General features: G+C 42.1%; 1 protein-coding gene across 4 annotated transcripts; it reads right to left on the reverse strand.

Moving 5' to 3' along the window:
- Positions 1-908: 908 nt before the first annotated feature.
- Positions 909-14,307, reverse strand: tfap2a (transcription factor AP-2 alpha). 4 transcript variants are annotated; one of them, XM_044046940.1, is made up of 7 exons: positions 14,235-14,307; positions 9,583-10,002; positions 8,441-8,492; positions 6,721-6,946; positions 5,742-5,860; positions 3,867-4,008; positions 909-2,677 (listed from the first exon to the last, which is right to left on the reverse strand). In XM_044046940.1, exons 1-7 carry the CDS (start codon positions 14,265-14,267, stop codon positions 2,389-2,391), a joined length of 1,281 nt encoding a protein of 426 aa, XP_043902875.1. In that variant the 5' UTR covers positions 14,268-14,307; the 3' UTR covers positions 909-2,388. The 4 variants fall into 4 exon arrangements, with proteins under 4 accessions (XP_043902875.1, XP_043902866.1, XP_043902856.1 ...); XM_044046931.1 differs by lacking the exon at positions 14,235-14,307 and adding an exon at positions 12,474-12,636; XM_044046921.1 differs by lacking the exon at positions 14,235-14,307 and adding an exon at positions 11,356-11,611.
- Positions 14,308-15,709: the final 1,402 nt, after the last annotated feature.

The following is a 15,709-nucleotide window of genomic DNA, read 5'->3' on the forward strand; positions in this document are numbered from 1 at the left end:
GGGAAAACGCAAGAAAACACCACCTAGATGCATCCATCACTGGACTGATTCATGCTCCAGACGAGATTGATTTCGAGCTATAGGTGCCACACGCCATCAATACACAATCAAACTCAACTCAAATGTTATGCAACGGCCTCCTCTCCCGCTCTCTCTTTCTCTCTCTCTGCAAAAACAATATAATAATAACAGAAAAGAAAAAGGGCCAGCATCACATCCACGCAGAGAGACAGTGCACATTTGCAGAGCCACTCAGCCAAACACAGCGAAATTAAATAGCACTTAGAAAGGGGAGATTAGTTATGAGAGTGTTATGATTGTATCACCACACACCAAATAAAGAAAAAAAAAATATATAATAAAGGAAAATATCTACACAAATGCAGCATACTGCGCGCTGATTGTTCATTGATTACACCGAGAGAGAGGGGGAAACAACATAGCCTAACAAATATTTGATGCATGTCTTTGAATAAGGCTCCAACACAGAATAAACGAGGGTGGGGGGGGGGAGCCAAATATAGACCACAACACAACCAAACAGTGCACACCAGGCCCATATACATCTCGGAGGGTTTTAGCTGGAGGGTTGCTGCTGCTGCTGCTGCTGCTGCACACTTCAAACGCGAATATATCCATTGTTGTGCGCCACTTGGCCTGCACAGGATCCTGTGCTCTGAACTAGGGAGTTTAAAGTAAGATTTTTTTTATTATACTTGAGGGAAACAATGAGTTCAGCCACTTATTGGAGAGAGCAATTGTCAAGGGAGACTTAAGCTCAATTACTGTAGCCGTTCAGGATGTGGAAAAAAAAAAAAAAAAAAAAATACCAGGACTTTAACATAAAAAACACCCAGGCTATCAACCAAATAATAGAAATTTTAAAGATATGAATAAAAATCGAGATGAAGCGTATCAAATATTTATTTTTTTCAGGGCAACAAAGGACTATAATACATTGACAGGCATGGGAACTATTGCCAGCACATGTCTATACAATACAGCTAAAACCGCCTCCAATTGTGGACATTATCGGACATAACAAGATAATCAGGTGGTCCCCAAATCAAATGTTTTTTGAGCGTCTTTCAACATTTTTTTTTCTTTAAAAAAAAAATAAAATAAAAAAAAATACAATATTCCATTTATTGCTTTTATGGTGCTCAAGGAGAGAAAACAAGGGGTGAAACGTATTCTGATTGGCACAACACATAAAAGCTTGTATAAAAACGAAAATAGAAACACACACGCACACACGAAAAAAAAACAGTTCTCCTCAGGGTGTCACTTATGCTCTGTTTCAAATTAAAAACTGAAATAAGAATGATATATATATATAGATAGAGAGAGAGAGAGAGAAATGGAAGTTTATTTCTATTAAATTTGTTCACTTGCTTCAATGTCGCCTCAACATGCTACAAGAGGGCTGAATTGAAATATCCCAGAGAAATAAAAAATACCCCAAACTTGTTTTCTAGGAAAAAAAAAGAAAGAAAAAAAAACATAAAATCACATGAAGAACTAACCGAATATCCAAACCCACTAAAACAGGAGGCACCAGATAAATAAAAAAAGGAAGTTTAAACAGACGCACCATATTTACAATTCCCATTAAATTACACATAAATAAATATATACATACATGAACACCGATTCCCTTATATAACCGCGAATCGTGTTGAAATTCAAAAAGTTCAAGTTGGTCGCTTGGAGAGAGAGAGAGAGACAGTGAGTGAGAGAGTCTACAACGGAAGTCATGACAGGGAGCTCTGTGGAATTTCTCTTTGTTTTCAAGTTTATTATTCACAATACTGATAAGAATTCATCCTCTTTTAGCTTCGATTTTGTCACAATCGTAAAATGGAGACATAGAGGGAAGGGGGGGCGGTGGTTGGGGGGGTTGGTGTCCGCTGGATTTCAGTCCATTCGCTGCAGCTCATAAAAAAAGGGGGAGTACATAAAAAGTCCTGTGGCTGAGGCAGTCGGCCTAGTACACCTTCTCCTCGCCCTGCAGGAGCTGATCCTCCGCAGCCTGTTTTTTCTTTTTCTTTTTCTTTTCTTTTTTCTTTTTTAAATAACATTTCATGTGGTTCAGCTGTTGGAGGAGCAAGAAGAAGAAGAAGGAGGAGTAGAAGAAGAAGATGATGAAGAAGAAGAAGAAAACACTTGCGTCATTTCCTCGTGGATCCAAAGTGGGGGGATGTAGAAACAAAACATGTAAAACCACGCAAGATCAGGAAGTGGCACAATTAACTTTATCAATAGTATTTATAAGGTATTTATAATATTTATATTGGATGGGCAGGGGCCGGGCCGAGGCGCGTGGTCGGTGTAGAAGAAGGGCCCTTCTTGAGTTTGGCCCCACAGTGAAGTTAAAGGATGGAAACATCACTTTCTGTGTTTCTCGTCTTTGTCTCCGCCTTTAGTGCCGTTATCTGAGTGACTGTTTGGGTTGTTGTTGAGGTACATTTTGTCCATGGCTTTGATAGCCTCGGTTAGATAGTTCTGCAGGGCCGTGACGGCCGCGCACAGTGCCGGGGTCCCAAAACCGTGCGAGATTAGACTGAAGTGGGTCAAGCAGCTCTGGATTCCCGGTTCAAGAATGGGCTGCGGCCGTGAGTTCCCCAGCGGCGAACGGTCCTGGGACAGCAGGTCCGTGAACTCTTTGCACACTTGCCTAAAAAACAGACGGAGCAGCAGCATTAGTGACCCACGTTATCACAAATCTGCTCCATGGAAACCCCCTCCCAAAAAAAAAAAAAAACGTGACGCGCGCAGACGTGACAAGTTGTTTACAAGTCATCCCAACAATGTCACGTGGCACACATCCCTGCGCGTAAAAAACAATAAATACATTTTTAAACACTGACATTTCAGAGTCACTTAGCGCTGCAGGTGCGCCACATTGTAAAACGTGACGTGAAAAGTCAACAGACTTCGAGAGAGAAAAAATAATATATATATATATATATATATATATATAACTAAAAACAGCAATTTAGAAATGAATCTCTTAATTCTGAAATAGTTAAATAATAGAGTAGATGTGAGCTGGTGGGGGGAATCAAATAATAATGTATATAATCAGATGTAAGTTCAATTAAGATAAAAGGCTGATTATATACACCACCCCTGTAAATAAGCACAGGCTGTATAAAATCGCAAAGGTATCCTCTCTATTTCACGCACGTGTTAAACGCGTAATGATCAGTTGACAGCTGTTTTGATTATAGCAGCCCATCGTCGATATGTTTTTATTGATGATGTGGGCCGTTATTTTTTTTTTTTTTATTTACATATATTTTGCTTATCTGCGCCTCGTGAGGGATCCAGTGAACGCTCAGTCAAACATAAGCAGTGGTAGCAGCGCTGGATGAGAACCAGCTATCTGTCAGTGTCACTGAAATCACAGGACACACGAGAGGCTGCAGCGCGAGGGGGGGAAGAAGAAGAAAGAGGCCTGCACTGATTTTATTTTCACCTTCTTTTTTTTTAATTAATTGATCGCGTCATATCATTTAAATAAAAATGAAAATAAGTGTGTCTTAGTGGAATCCATAATTAAGAGAGACGTCAAGTTCAATTTGTATGTGAGGGAGAGAAAGTGTGTGAGCGACAGAGATTATTTTTATCATCATTATTATTATTAGGTTAGAAAATGTACTGATAATAACAATAGTAAGAATAATAATAACAACAACAATAATAATAATAGTAAAAAGAAAATTCTGAAATGAAAACAAATATTAATCTTTAAATTAGGTGTGTGTCTGTGTTTGTGTTTGTGTGCGCGTGGGTGTGTGTGTGTGGCACAGGCCGGCATGCATTCAATGTAACACACAGTGAAATGTGATAATAGCACTTACTTCGTGGCCAATAGCATGTTTTTTCTTTGGACTTGTTCGTTTGGGTCGGAATGCTGACGGTTTACATATTCTGCTACTGCCTTGGCTGGAAACTCGGTCTCGCATACATAACCAAAATCCCTGGCAAGATGCACAGCTTCTCCTGAGAACGAAAGAGGGAAAAAACAAGGGATGAGGGGGGGAAGAAATATACGAGATTGGATACGTTTGTTTATTAAATATGGTTCCATCAAATTCCGAGCAGTTCACACTCTGTGACTGGACTATAACACATGATTAATCCGATGTGAACACAGCGTCCACTCTGTTTACGCGTGGAGACAGCGGGGTTATGGCACCTGTGCCTCCCTAACAACATTAATGATGATGAGAACAATAATAGCCTGTGATAATAAAACAGCCCAGCGAGCTGTCAATACACATCAAGCGGCCTCCTCCGTGCCGTGAGAACCGCTTCAATATGGAGGAGAAACAATAAGTGGATATGAAATATAGACACGGCATCATGCTTAACACCATGTCATTGATTACCAATGCCTGCACATTATTGGAAGTCCAGCAGATCACAGACACAGACGTGGAGAGGCAATTTTGAAGGGATGTATCTAAATCTCACTTTTCCTTCATATACTTCAGCTATGCAGGTTTTATTCACTCTCTCTCGCTCTCTCGTTCTCTTTTTTCCTCCACGTCTTTGGTTTTAATTTCCTGAAGCAGTTGAGTTTGACTGCGGGGCTTCCTGTCCATAAGCCTCTGCTCCGGAAGAACGCATGCGCCAATTAGCATCAAAGCTCATGTCCAGTAAACTAGTTTCCATAAAATGGTGGAGACCATAAACAATGACAGCTCTTCAAAAAACGCAGTGTCTCTTCACTAAATGACCGGCTGCCTTCACATCACCCACCCCCCTCCCACCCCCACCTCCATCTCTCTTCCCCCCCTTCCTCCCTGCCACCACCCCCTTATTACCCGGAATCATACATTTCTCCAGGCTCATTACAATACAGCCACCAAATTTCTACGGAGCACAATGAATATTGCATTCGGTCCTCGTCTGTAATAATGATTAACAGGGACCAATGAACCATCGCAGGCTTTCACCTTTGGAAACACCAAATACCACTGCACTGAATAATCAGGTTCAACTCTGCAAGCAAAATGGATTTATCCAGACGCGTAAAAAGGCATCTTCTCAGCGCACCATGGCGGACTAATTTATTCTTTAATAGGCCCAAAACATATAGCTCCCAATAGGTCAGAGGCACATTTGCATGCAACAAAAATCTTCGCTGAAAACCAGGAGCCTGGGAAGCTATTAACGCAAGAATTAAGTCGCCATTTAAAAAAACAAAACAAAAAGCAGACCTGCGCAGCCACAGCGCATGGCTGTATTAATGTTTGAAACAATGCAGGGTTAATAAATCAATCGACTTCTCATCCGTGAGGTGAAACAGCTCAGCGGTGCCCAATAAACAAGCAGCACTCAATAATTAACTGGACTTCAACACAAACTCATCCGGCGTGTAAACTAGGCCATGCAGCCGTGGACCTGCAAGTGCGCTCCTGAAAGCGAAGGCCAACGCTCTGCAGAGCCACGAGAATCAACCAGCACTGTTCTCCCTCCTCTCCTCTCCTCTCTCTTTCCACACACACACACACACACACACACACACCCTTCATGGTTTATTACTTGCGAGGCAAAGTCGGTCCACATTACACGGATGAGCGCATATGCTGATTTAAAACACAGAGAAAGAACGAGAGTGAGAGGGAGAGAAAGACACAGAGAGAGAGAGAGAAAAAATCCCAGTTTGCAAGCACCTGGTATCGCGGGAGCAATAAGAGTGAGAACGTGATTTACTGCACCCGACTTACCCTCGACTAGTGACGTCAGCAAGGTGACGTTGGCTGCCTTGCGTCTGCCCGCAGGTAGATTCAAGCCGATTTTATCCAGCTTCTCCCTTAAGGATCTTCCTCCATTCTTAGACTTGGCCCTGTGACAGTAAAACAAAGCAGAAATTCATTGTGGTGATGCTCATGTGGATGACTTCCACTGAGTGGGCAGATATTTGAGCAAGGAGATTGTTGGGGTTGGTTGTTTGGGTTTTTTTTTTTTTGCCTTTTTATAATTATGCAAAGATGCTGCAAAGCAAACATTTGTAATTTATAAAATATATGATCTTGCTTTAATGAATGTATGGTCAAGGAAGTTGTGGTTTGCAAACAAAAAACTCCCTTCCTGTCCCTGTACTTTTTCATCATAATAATATTGTAATCCCTCATAATATCACACACACAAACATATGCCAGTAAATACATGTGGCCTCAGCTCTATAATTAAAAGTGATTGGACTCGATGTGGCCAGCTTTATATCCTCCTCCACATCCCTGATGCAAACTAACACTAAAAAAAACGAGTCGCAGCCTTGTTTTCAGCAGCAGACAAATACTGTACGAAATGAATGAATAAATAAATAAGAGCCTACTTAATAGGCAGAGCTGCGTGTCTGCAGCACTTCACTAGACAGTTCACCAGAGACCAATGTTTTCATGTGTAATGCCTTCACTGGGCCTATAGAGCTGAGGGTTGAAACAGACTAGGCCTACATTAATTTAGAGGGAGAGAGAAGGAGAGGGAGAGATCCAGTGCTAGAGAAGTTAATAGGGAATTTAACAGACCCCTCCTGCTTTAAATGCAGGAGCTAGGTGTCATGGTTGGTCGATTTTAATTATTCTTGCTACAGAAGAGAGAGAGAGAGAGATGCATGTTCACTGGGAGAGTGAGAGAGCTCACAAACACACAGCACAGGTAAAGAGAGAGAGGCTTTTTTTGCAGCCCTCCAGTCAGACTCACCTCCTCAACACCCCGCCCAGCAGTGAAGCGTTGAGGCACTCGGGCGGCGAGAGGCGTCTCTGCACCTCGGCCACCGTGACCTTGTACTTTGATGTGGAGCTGAGGAGGGAAAGGCGACCCGGTACCGAGCAGAACACCTCGTTTGGGTTCACCACCCCTCCGAAAAGTCCGTCCTTATTTACGGGGATGGAGGAAACATTATTGTTCTTGGATAAAGATACTGGACCTAGAAGCCAGGGAGAGAGGGAGAGTGGGGGAGGAGGGGAGGAGAGAGAGAGAGAGACACCATGCTCAGTGAGTTTCATGCAATGTAGAGCCTTAACTAAATGAGAAGGGAGGATTTAGGCCCCGGATTTAGAGTTTAACACCACATGTACGCGTTCAGCAACAATGGCACGCGGAGAAAAGCGACCCATTACTTCCAAATCATAATTAATAATAGTAATAACAATAATAACAAGTGTGGTATTGCATGTATGTGTTCATAAACTGAATCAAATAATCAGTATTTTAACACAGCAGCAGAAAGCACGCTCTCCTCAAATATCCTTTTTTTATTTACCCCCTCTCAGTTTTATTATGTTCGCCATTCAAACCCGATAGATTTGATAAAGTCTGCCCGTTCTGACGTTTCTCCCGTTTCCAGCAAAAAACACACCACAACACCGTCGCCCGTGTGTGATTTCACACCGGGATAGAGAAAGGGAGGAGGGAGGCTCCGCATTACTGGGCCCTTCCACTGTTTTTTGGTGTGCAGTAACAAAGGGGACTGTGCGCCTTTGGATAGATCACTTGTGACATTAATGGCTCAGGGGAGCCTAATAGAGACAATAGGAGTTAAACGAACTCTTGAGATTACTAATATAAGAAGCCAATTATCATGTTCATGCGCACATAAGACAGACCCACTCCCCCCCAAAAAAAAGAACGGATGAAAAAAGACGCGTAAAAGACTAAAAGAAATTGGAAATAAAAATCGCTGTAGTTCAGCTCTAATTTGACCTGACAAAACGCATTTAAACCTGACCATGAAACAGCCCCCCGCCCCCCTCTGTTGTACCAATATCAGCACAAATCAGCCTGAATTTTTTGACAGAAGATAAGTGGATATATTGAAGCAATATAAACCAACAACCTTCAGCGGAGTACTGAATATGAAAATTACATTTGGAGATATTAAAACCCAGTCAGAGTTTGCCTCCAAAGCTTAATAGTGATCCATTCTCCATAACTGACAGTCATGCTACACACACACATGCGCGCGCACGAGAGGGTAAGACGCCTGTGACCCAACTTCCATTTTAAATTTGACCATGCAGCGTGATTGCCGCTATATTGGCCTCCTTGCACTTTAAGAGCCTGGATCGTGCACGGTTCTGCGTCTTTGACCATCAACACCACGGGCCCACAAAGCCCACCAGCTCTATACTCATCTCCACGCTGCTGTGAAACGCTGACAGTAAATTCCATCAGCGAGGGTTGGGGAGAGAGGGAAAAAAAGAGGTGCAGCCAGTTTGATGCACTTGGAAACCATGTAATGAAAAATAGGCTACTGCATATTAGGATCACTCAGGCGTTACGGCATTGCATTGAGTCCTCTCAAGCAGAAACGGTGCTGCATGGTGTGTGTGTGTATGTGTGTGTGTGTGTGTGTGTGTGTGTGTGCGCGCCAGCTTTTGTAGTGCAACATGCTTGATATATCTCAGAGGAAAGTGCTTACCTTTTTTAATTACAGTCTGGTCGGGGATGTGAATTCCTTGATCCTCAACAGGCTGTGACACAAAAAAAATTGCATAGGATGGACAATTTTAGCACAAAAGGCAGAAAGAAAATAGCAGCCTCGGTCCGCGTGCGAGTAAATACACCTCAGGATGCTGTGCAGGAACAAAGCCTGACACCCTCGCACAACATGGAGGCTCTGGAGGCCCATTCCCGTTATTATTGTCCATGAGTGTTTTCAGTGGGTTACACTGGGGCGCGCGTTACACCAGATCCCAAAACTCAGACTTAAATAACGACGCTGCGTCGCCCCATAATCCTGACCTAATTCTGCCCTCATATTGGCTCTACTCACAAGGAAACTTCTAATCTAGATTGGTTAGTAATTACGGCAGCGCAGCCTATTAAAGGCCTATGAACTAATTAGACGATTATTGGTGTTTGTTTCTGATTAAAAACTAGGGGAGAAAACTCTCAATAAGAATGAGGATTATTGACACTTGTCCTTTGCCGTGCATCTTCAGTCATAATCGCAATTAATCCAACAAAACCTCAGTCCTTGTTGTGCGTGTTCTCAAAAAGATTGTTTTTATCTGTTAAAGAACAATAATAGTAATAATAATTAATAATAATCAGACGAGATGAAGACAACATTGTTTAAAATAAAAGGTCGTGTTTGTGTTTTTTTTAATAAATTAATCTGAAGTATTTTATTGAATCTGGCGACTTTTAGCATTTTAAAATTATGTTTTTAATCTGACTTTTTTTTCTAACAACGTAATGATGTTACATTGGGCTGTTTTCATATATTTGTTGATGCTACTTTATATTATTAAAAGCTAAGTGGGTAAAACCTGACCATAATAGTCATCTAGTTAAAAAACAATAATAATATTAACTAATTAATAATACGCTGATTTTATTGATTCAGGTAGTATAGTCCAGTTATTAAAACAGTGTTGTCCAAAATAATAAGAATAATAATTGCAAAATGAACACCATCTTCAATTGTAACAATTATAAAAATATGAATCCAAAAAAATAAATATCCTAATATTTATTGTAACGTAAAATTTGTATTTTAATGATTTCTTTTTGTATAAAAACAAAATAAGAGACAAGTGCAGGTAAACGCAGTCTCACCTGAACGTCTTCTAAAGAGTGAGGTATTCCATGGATAGGGATAGAGTCCGACAGTCCCGTGTCGATGCCGTGGCCGGACGGTAGCAGCACTTCCCTGCGGTACTCCCGGCACAGCTGGTGGGGCAGGCTGCGGTGCTGGTGCAGCAGGCCGCTCTCCTGACTCTGCCTCTGGCCCGGCCAGCTCGGGTGCTGCGGCTGCGGCTGGGCATGCAGGGAGTTGAGGGAGTACGGGTCGTTGACGTGCGAGTAAGGGTCCTGAGACTGCGGGTAGATGGGCTGGTATGGCGGGGGGAAGTACGGGGGCTGGAAGTCCGAGTTCGGTGTGTGGGAGAGCGGCGGGGCGCTCGTGTAGGGACTCTGGCCCACGCCGCCCAGCTGAGGTAGCCTGGCTGTCCCATTGCTGGTGCCGTCGTGGCGATCCTGCAGGAGGAGGACAGAGAGGAAAGGTGAATTTTAGCGTGAGGATATTTTGGGAAAAGAACACATTAGTGCGCTATTCACTCTCCGCTTTAACTGCTGAATGCTCTGCGGGCATTATCAAATATGGCCCGAGTGGATGACAGGAATTAGAACAAGTGTGGAAATGATCATCAACACAAAAAGCTGTGACTTAAAAAATGTATTTCCAAATCACAACGTTTAAAATAATAACAATATGATAATAAAAAGCAAAAAAAAGAAATCAAAATGAAACATCAAAATTCCGGAGGTGAAATGCCTTCAAATAAATAAACCGAGCTTTGCATTATTTAATTTTTTCCCCACATGTCCCGCGGCTTTTACCCATGCAAGCTGTGCAAAAACATTAATCAGCTGGTGGGGATAGACAGAAAAAATATTATACAAAAAAAGAAGAAAAAAAAATCTGATATGCAAACAACATCCGAAGTGACACGGTGAGGCTCCATGCAGCAACTTACCATCGCGGAAAAACTGTGCACTAACATCTGAAAGGATTTTAGTGCGACTCAAGCAAAGAATAATCAGTTCAAAAACACCGAGTGTTTGGAGGGGGCGAGCAAAGGGAATAACCCGCAAAACCAAACACACACAAAAATGAAGCCCCCGAAAAAAACACTCTTCTCTTCCTGCAAGATCACAGCGGCCCCGGTGATCAGATATGTGCCACAGTAGCAGGATGATAATCCATCAGAAAGAAACGTTAAGATCCCCGCTGCCCTTCATCTGGCTCTAAAAATGCTGGTGATCGGCGGTGCTGGAGGATTTGAGTCGAAAAGTTTCTCTCGGAAAAGCCTCTTTTTCTCCTCGCACTCCTGGCTCTTCTATCACACTGCTGTCGTCCCGTCGCTTGAGCTCATATTAGCAAAAGAGCCGTTCTCTTCGTCTCCCTCTTGGACTGCTAATAAAGCGCATTCATGGCCATTAATATTACAGAAATACTTAATAAAAGGGTAAAAGAATAGTCGGAAAGCGGGCGTGAGGCGGAGGACGCAACTCAAGGCAGGAGTCTGAGCTTAAATGACGTCCATTGAAAGGAGGAATCAGTATATCTAATCAGAGATGGTGAGAGAGAGAGAGCGAGCGAGAGAGAGGGAGGGAGTGAGAGAGAGAGTGTGGAGGGAGTGGAGAGAGAGCGAGACAAAAAGGGGGATATTCACTCTAGTCTGACGAATCAGAGAGTAAGGAGGAGGGGGGGGGGATTTTAAAAGGGTCCCAGGGCCAAAGCGCAAAAGTGAAATAAAGACAGGAATGAAGGGAGGTGGACCACAAACAGTGGAAGAAGGAGAAGGCAGGGAAGGGAACAATGTGCACCTCTGAACTGGGTGAAAATCCAGCAGACAGCGCTGTGGACACTCCGGCCGTCTCATTTCTACCGTTCATCCCTTTGTTTTCCACCTCAGACTCCGACAGCGAGCTGTCCTCCATGGCTCTCCTCTCGTTCTCTCTCTTTCTCTTTCTCTCCTCTGCCTGCGCCGAATTAATCCACCGGTTCCTCCTCAACTCCACAGTCAGAGTCACGCGGGCTAACTTCTTTAACTTTGACCCGGGAACATGAAGACAAATAAAGTCCTAAAATCTGTCATATAGGATCCGGCGCTCTAAACAAGTTTTACGCACGACTGTAAACAGATCCGGCTCCTTTTCCTGTTTATATCGCGCATTTTAAAATGATGAAATGTCACCGGGCGGCGATGGCGAAATTTTATTTTCTTGTGTCCACACAATCGGCACAACATTTGCGTGCAAATTGACGCAATCACCACAACACGAGCGCGGAGGTGCCGAGCTTTTGTTTTCCTGCTCTTTGGCCGTCTCTATCCACCCAGCACGCGGTTAAAAAAAAAAAGAAAAAGAAAAACACGTCCGACTGGCTTCTCCACTCCCAAACAAGTCCCTGATATTACTGCAAAACTTTGGCCACAACAGCAGCCACTCAGTGTATGCACTCAACACACTCACACACACATGTGTATACATGCACTGTACATAAGAGGAAAAAAAAACCCTGCCCGGCTGAAATTGCACGGATATTAAATGTGAAAGGTAAATGTTCGTGCCATTTAAGCAGTAAATAAAGCAGACCGAGCTGGCGCTTCCATTTACTGCAAAATATTTGTTTTAATTAAATGCATGGGAAGTAATGAGTGCAGGTGTCATTTCATATTTGGAGATACTGAACATGAATTTAAAATAAAAAAAAAATATTGGTATAAATTTATTAATTCAACTATATATAAAAAGTATAATACACATCATTATTATTGGGTTTTTTCCTCACTACAAAACAAAATATTAAAAAACATGCATCTATTCATTCAATTAATAAAAAAAATACATCATATTCCTAATAATAATTAGATGTGTTAACTTTATAAATTATTTCCCATTGTATTAAAGGGAAAAAAATAAAAACAAAAAAAGCCCCTTACCTCGCAATCTTCATATTTAATGTTATCAGTTAATTTCCAGAGCATTTTCATGGGTTGTTGAGGTGGGTATTGAGTGGAGTCTTGTTTTCAGTCTGTGAATTGTGCTCCCCGCTCAGAAAAACTACTTTTATTGAAGCTGTGGGTTCTGCCTGCCTGTCTGTCTGTCTTGCGCTCTGAGGTCTCCCTCTAATGGTGGAAGTAAAGGGCTGGAGCAGCTCTGTAATAACACTGGCACAGGGCCTCATTAGCATATCAACAGCCGTTTGATTCCCCCCATCTGCTCACACAACACCAATGGACACAACGCACAGGTAAAAAACTAAAGCAGCGAGACGCTTATACATGTTTATTATTTGCACTGTTCAGCAAGGTGTGAGTATGTGTGTGTGTGTGTGTGTGTGTGTGTGTGTGTGTGTGTGTGTGTGTCATGCGTGGGGATCTCTGTATGCACCTGGGACAATCTCTAGAATCATTTTTGCACCACTTTACCTGAAATCATGGAAATACATTTTAACGCTATAGATAAAGTGTTGTATTAAAAATGTGCAAATGCTTTTTTTTCCTCCTTCTTCTTCTTCTGTGAAACAACTTTTTGTTCGTATTCTTCAGTGTTGCTGCTGCTGACTCTTTCCCACAGCCAGCCAGTGTCTTATCGATTTGTTTTCTAGTGCTTGATGTGAAAACAGAAAGCCTTACATGCAAATAACCCTGCCACACACACAAACACACACTCACACTAACCTGCATTTTCTTTCTTTCTTCAACTACCAAACTGTTATTTTAATCCCATTGAGAGTGGAGACCTTGAGAGGCTATTTTCTCAGTGTTATGGTAAGAAGGTGAGCAGCTCTACAGGTCCATTGACTGCATGTAAGGGCGCGGGGTTTTGTAGTTAGAAAAGAACCTAAATAATTAACACAACAACATGGCCTTGTTTCACTTCAAATACCGGTTAGGGGGAATCTGTCTGCGCCCTGTCGCCGGCCGAGCCTTCACCTCAGCGGGTCGTGGGTCAGGAGACAGGTCGCCACATCTTTAAGGCGTTGGCCCCTCTCGTTTAAAACCTGGATTACCATTTGTACTGTGACTTCTTTACGAGCACTTGTCATTAATGATAATGGGGCGATGGAACAGGCAATGACAGCGATGCACGCGGGTGTCTCTTTCCACAGGAGTGTCTGAGGAGGTGGTGATGGTGTTTTTTTAACGACTGAAACTCGCGTGTTCTGTCTCTTAAATCTGCTCCACACCTTAAAAAAGGCAACAGCAGGTTTTTCAGTGAAGCGCTCGCACAGCTTAAAGAATAAGAACTCCACAATAATGAAGTCCACACTATAGTGCAGTGTGATGATTTGAAAGTTTGTAGTGAGGTCATTTAAATTGATATTATTATGAAAAAGTTACATTTGACACTAAAGATTCAACGACGTTTGTCCTTTTTATTTTTAACCAATTCTTAACATACACACCTGCATATTTTAGTATATCTATAAATGCGTGTGAAGAACTTAAAACAACATGCGACTAACATCCCGTGGTTTCCCAGCAAAATAATATGATTGATAATGTATGGTTAAAAAAATAAAACGTCTTTCTTTAAACAGCAAAACGCCTGTATTTTACACAAGAGAACCGCGGCGCTTGTCTTCACTGAAGGCTTCACGCTGCCTGTGCAGCTTCATCCCACAGCTCGTCGACACTCTGACACTTTTCGTGGATTTTTAACAGCCGTCTCTTTGTCTTAAAGTAAGCAGCACGTACCTGCCATTCCCCCATCATGCCCATAATTGACATTCTTTGTCTTCTGCTTTGTTTTGAGTCGATCCCGTGCTGCTGTCTATCTCATTGAGGCTTCGGTCCCAAAGTAGAAGGCTATACTTTTTCTGCTTTTTTTTTTCTACCTGGACCACTTCGCCTCACCTGGCCATAAAAAACGGTGCGAGGCCACCTGGTGACGCATGCGCACTGCGCCGGGTGTGTACTGCAAGGGTGAAACTACCTGGGGGAAAAAAGTGAAAAGGCCTATTTGTCTGCATACATGCTGGTTAAGGCTGACGTTTATTTCACGTTGCACAACAACGCATGAGTGTTATTAAGACAATAATTATAAGTGGTGTTGTTTTTTTTTTAAACAACTTGGTTAAAACAGGTGTGTTTATGGTAGAATAAAAACAATCATATTGTTTCAGGCAATATATTTAAATGACTCTCTTCTATGTAAAATGTATGTATTGTTTACATTAAGTTAATTGTGCCTGTCAATAGAGAGCAAAGTGCATTCCGCGCATGAAAAGTGTGACAACGTGAATTGCCTTTAACTCCCCCCTATGATTTCATGTTTAAAAAATAGTAACAACAATAGCACAACAATTTAAATCATGAAATATTGTTTTTTATAGTAACTTTAAAAAATCATGGCAATTAAAGAGCTATGTAGAAAATTATAATCCCATATGTTCGTCCTCAGTTGATTTAAAGACATATCTGTTATTTCTACCCTGTTTTCCCCTCTCTTTCTCGCCGCTTTATCTTGATGGGAAACATGAATTCTCGCCGCAAATGAAACTGTGTCAAGTTAAAAACTTGAAGGTTAACTGCCAACATCATTACCTCTACACAGAGAGCTCCCCTGCTTTTGTGAGGGTCATTATTTATTTATCCACTGTTTATTTCTAATACATACTTATGTAGACCCCTCGGGCCAAGAGCGAATGAGCTTTCCCTCTCTCTGTGTCTCTTACACACACATACACACACGCACACACACACACACAGAGAGAGAGAGAGAGAGAGAGAGGGAGAGAGAGAGGGGAGTTCAACACATGCTCTCAGAGGTGATAATGGTCTGCGCTTTGGTTCAAAACCCCCCTTTTCTCCTCTTTGCACATTTAGACTGCTGCAAACGGGACCCACAGAGTTGCTGAGCTTCTTCACTGAGATTTAACATTAAAAAAAAACTTTAAATTTAATTTCTTCCAATAAATAAATCGATTTGTCAGATATGTAATTCCACACAGTATCTACACTTTACCTGGTGTTCAGGTTTAAAACAAACCTCCATCTTTGACTTCAAAGGTGGGGAAACACGTTTATACACACTATACCTGCTAGTTCTGTAAAACCTCTCCAGACCTGGACAAAGATGGAGATGGAGGATCAGATATATTGTGGGGGGGGGGCTCTGCACTCTTACAGGGAGGAGTGCGTTTTTAAAGCTGAGCTGTCACAGAGTGGGG

The sequence above is a fragment of the Solea senegalensis genome, linkage group LG1 (assembly GCF_019176455.1).
Source record: "Solea senegalensis isolate Sse05_10M linkage group LG1, IFAPA_SoseM_1, whole genome shotgun sequence".
Taxonomy (NCBI): Eukaryota; Metazoa; Chordata; class Actinopteri; order Pleuronectiformes; family Soleidae; genus Solea; species Solea senegalensis.

What these genes read in the sequence shown, in the direction of transcription:
- tfap2a (XM_044046921.1), bottom strand. Translation starts at nt 11,469, where the DNA reads ATGGAGGACAGCTCGCTGTCGGAGTCTGAGGTGGAAAACAAAGGGATG. An exon ending in ACTCTTTAGAAGACGTTCAG is followed by an intron (nt 8,493 to 9,582) that starts GTGAGACTGCGT and finishes TTTGTGTCACAG; the next exon opens with CCTGTTGAGGATCAAGGAAT. An exon ending in AACATGCTATTGGCCACGAA is followed by an intron (nt 2,678 to 3,866) that starts GTAAGTGCTATT and finishes TCTGTTTTTTAG; the next exon opens with GCAAGTGTGCAAAGAGTTCA.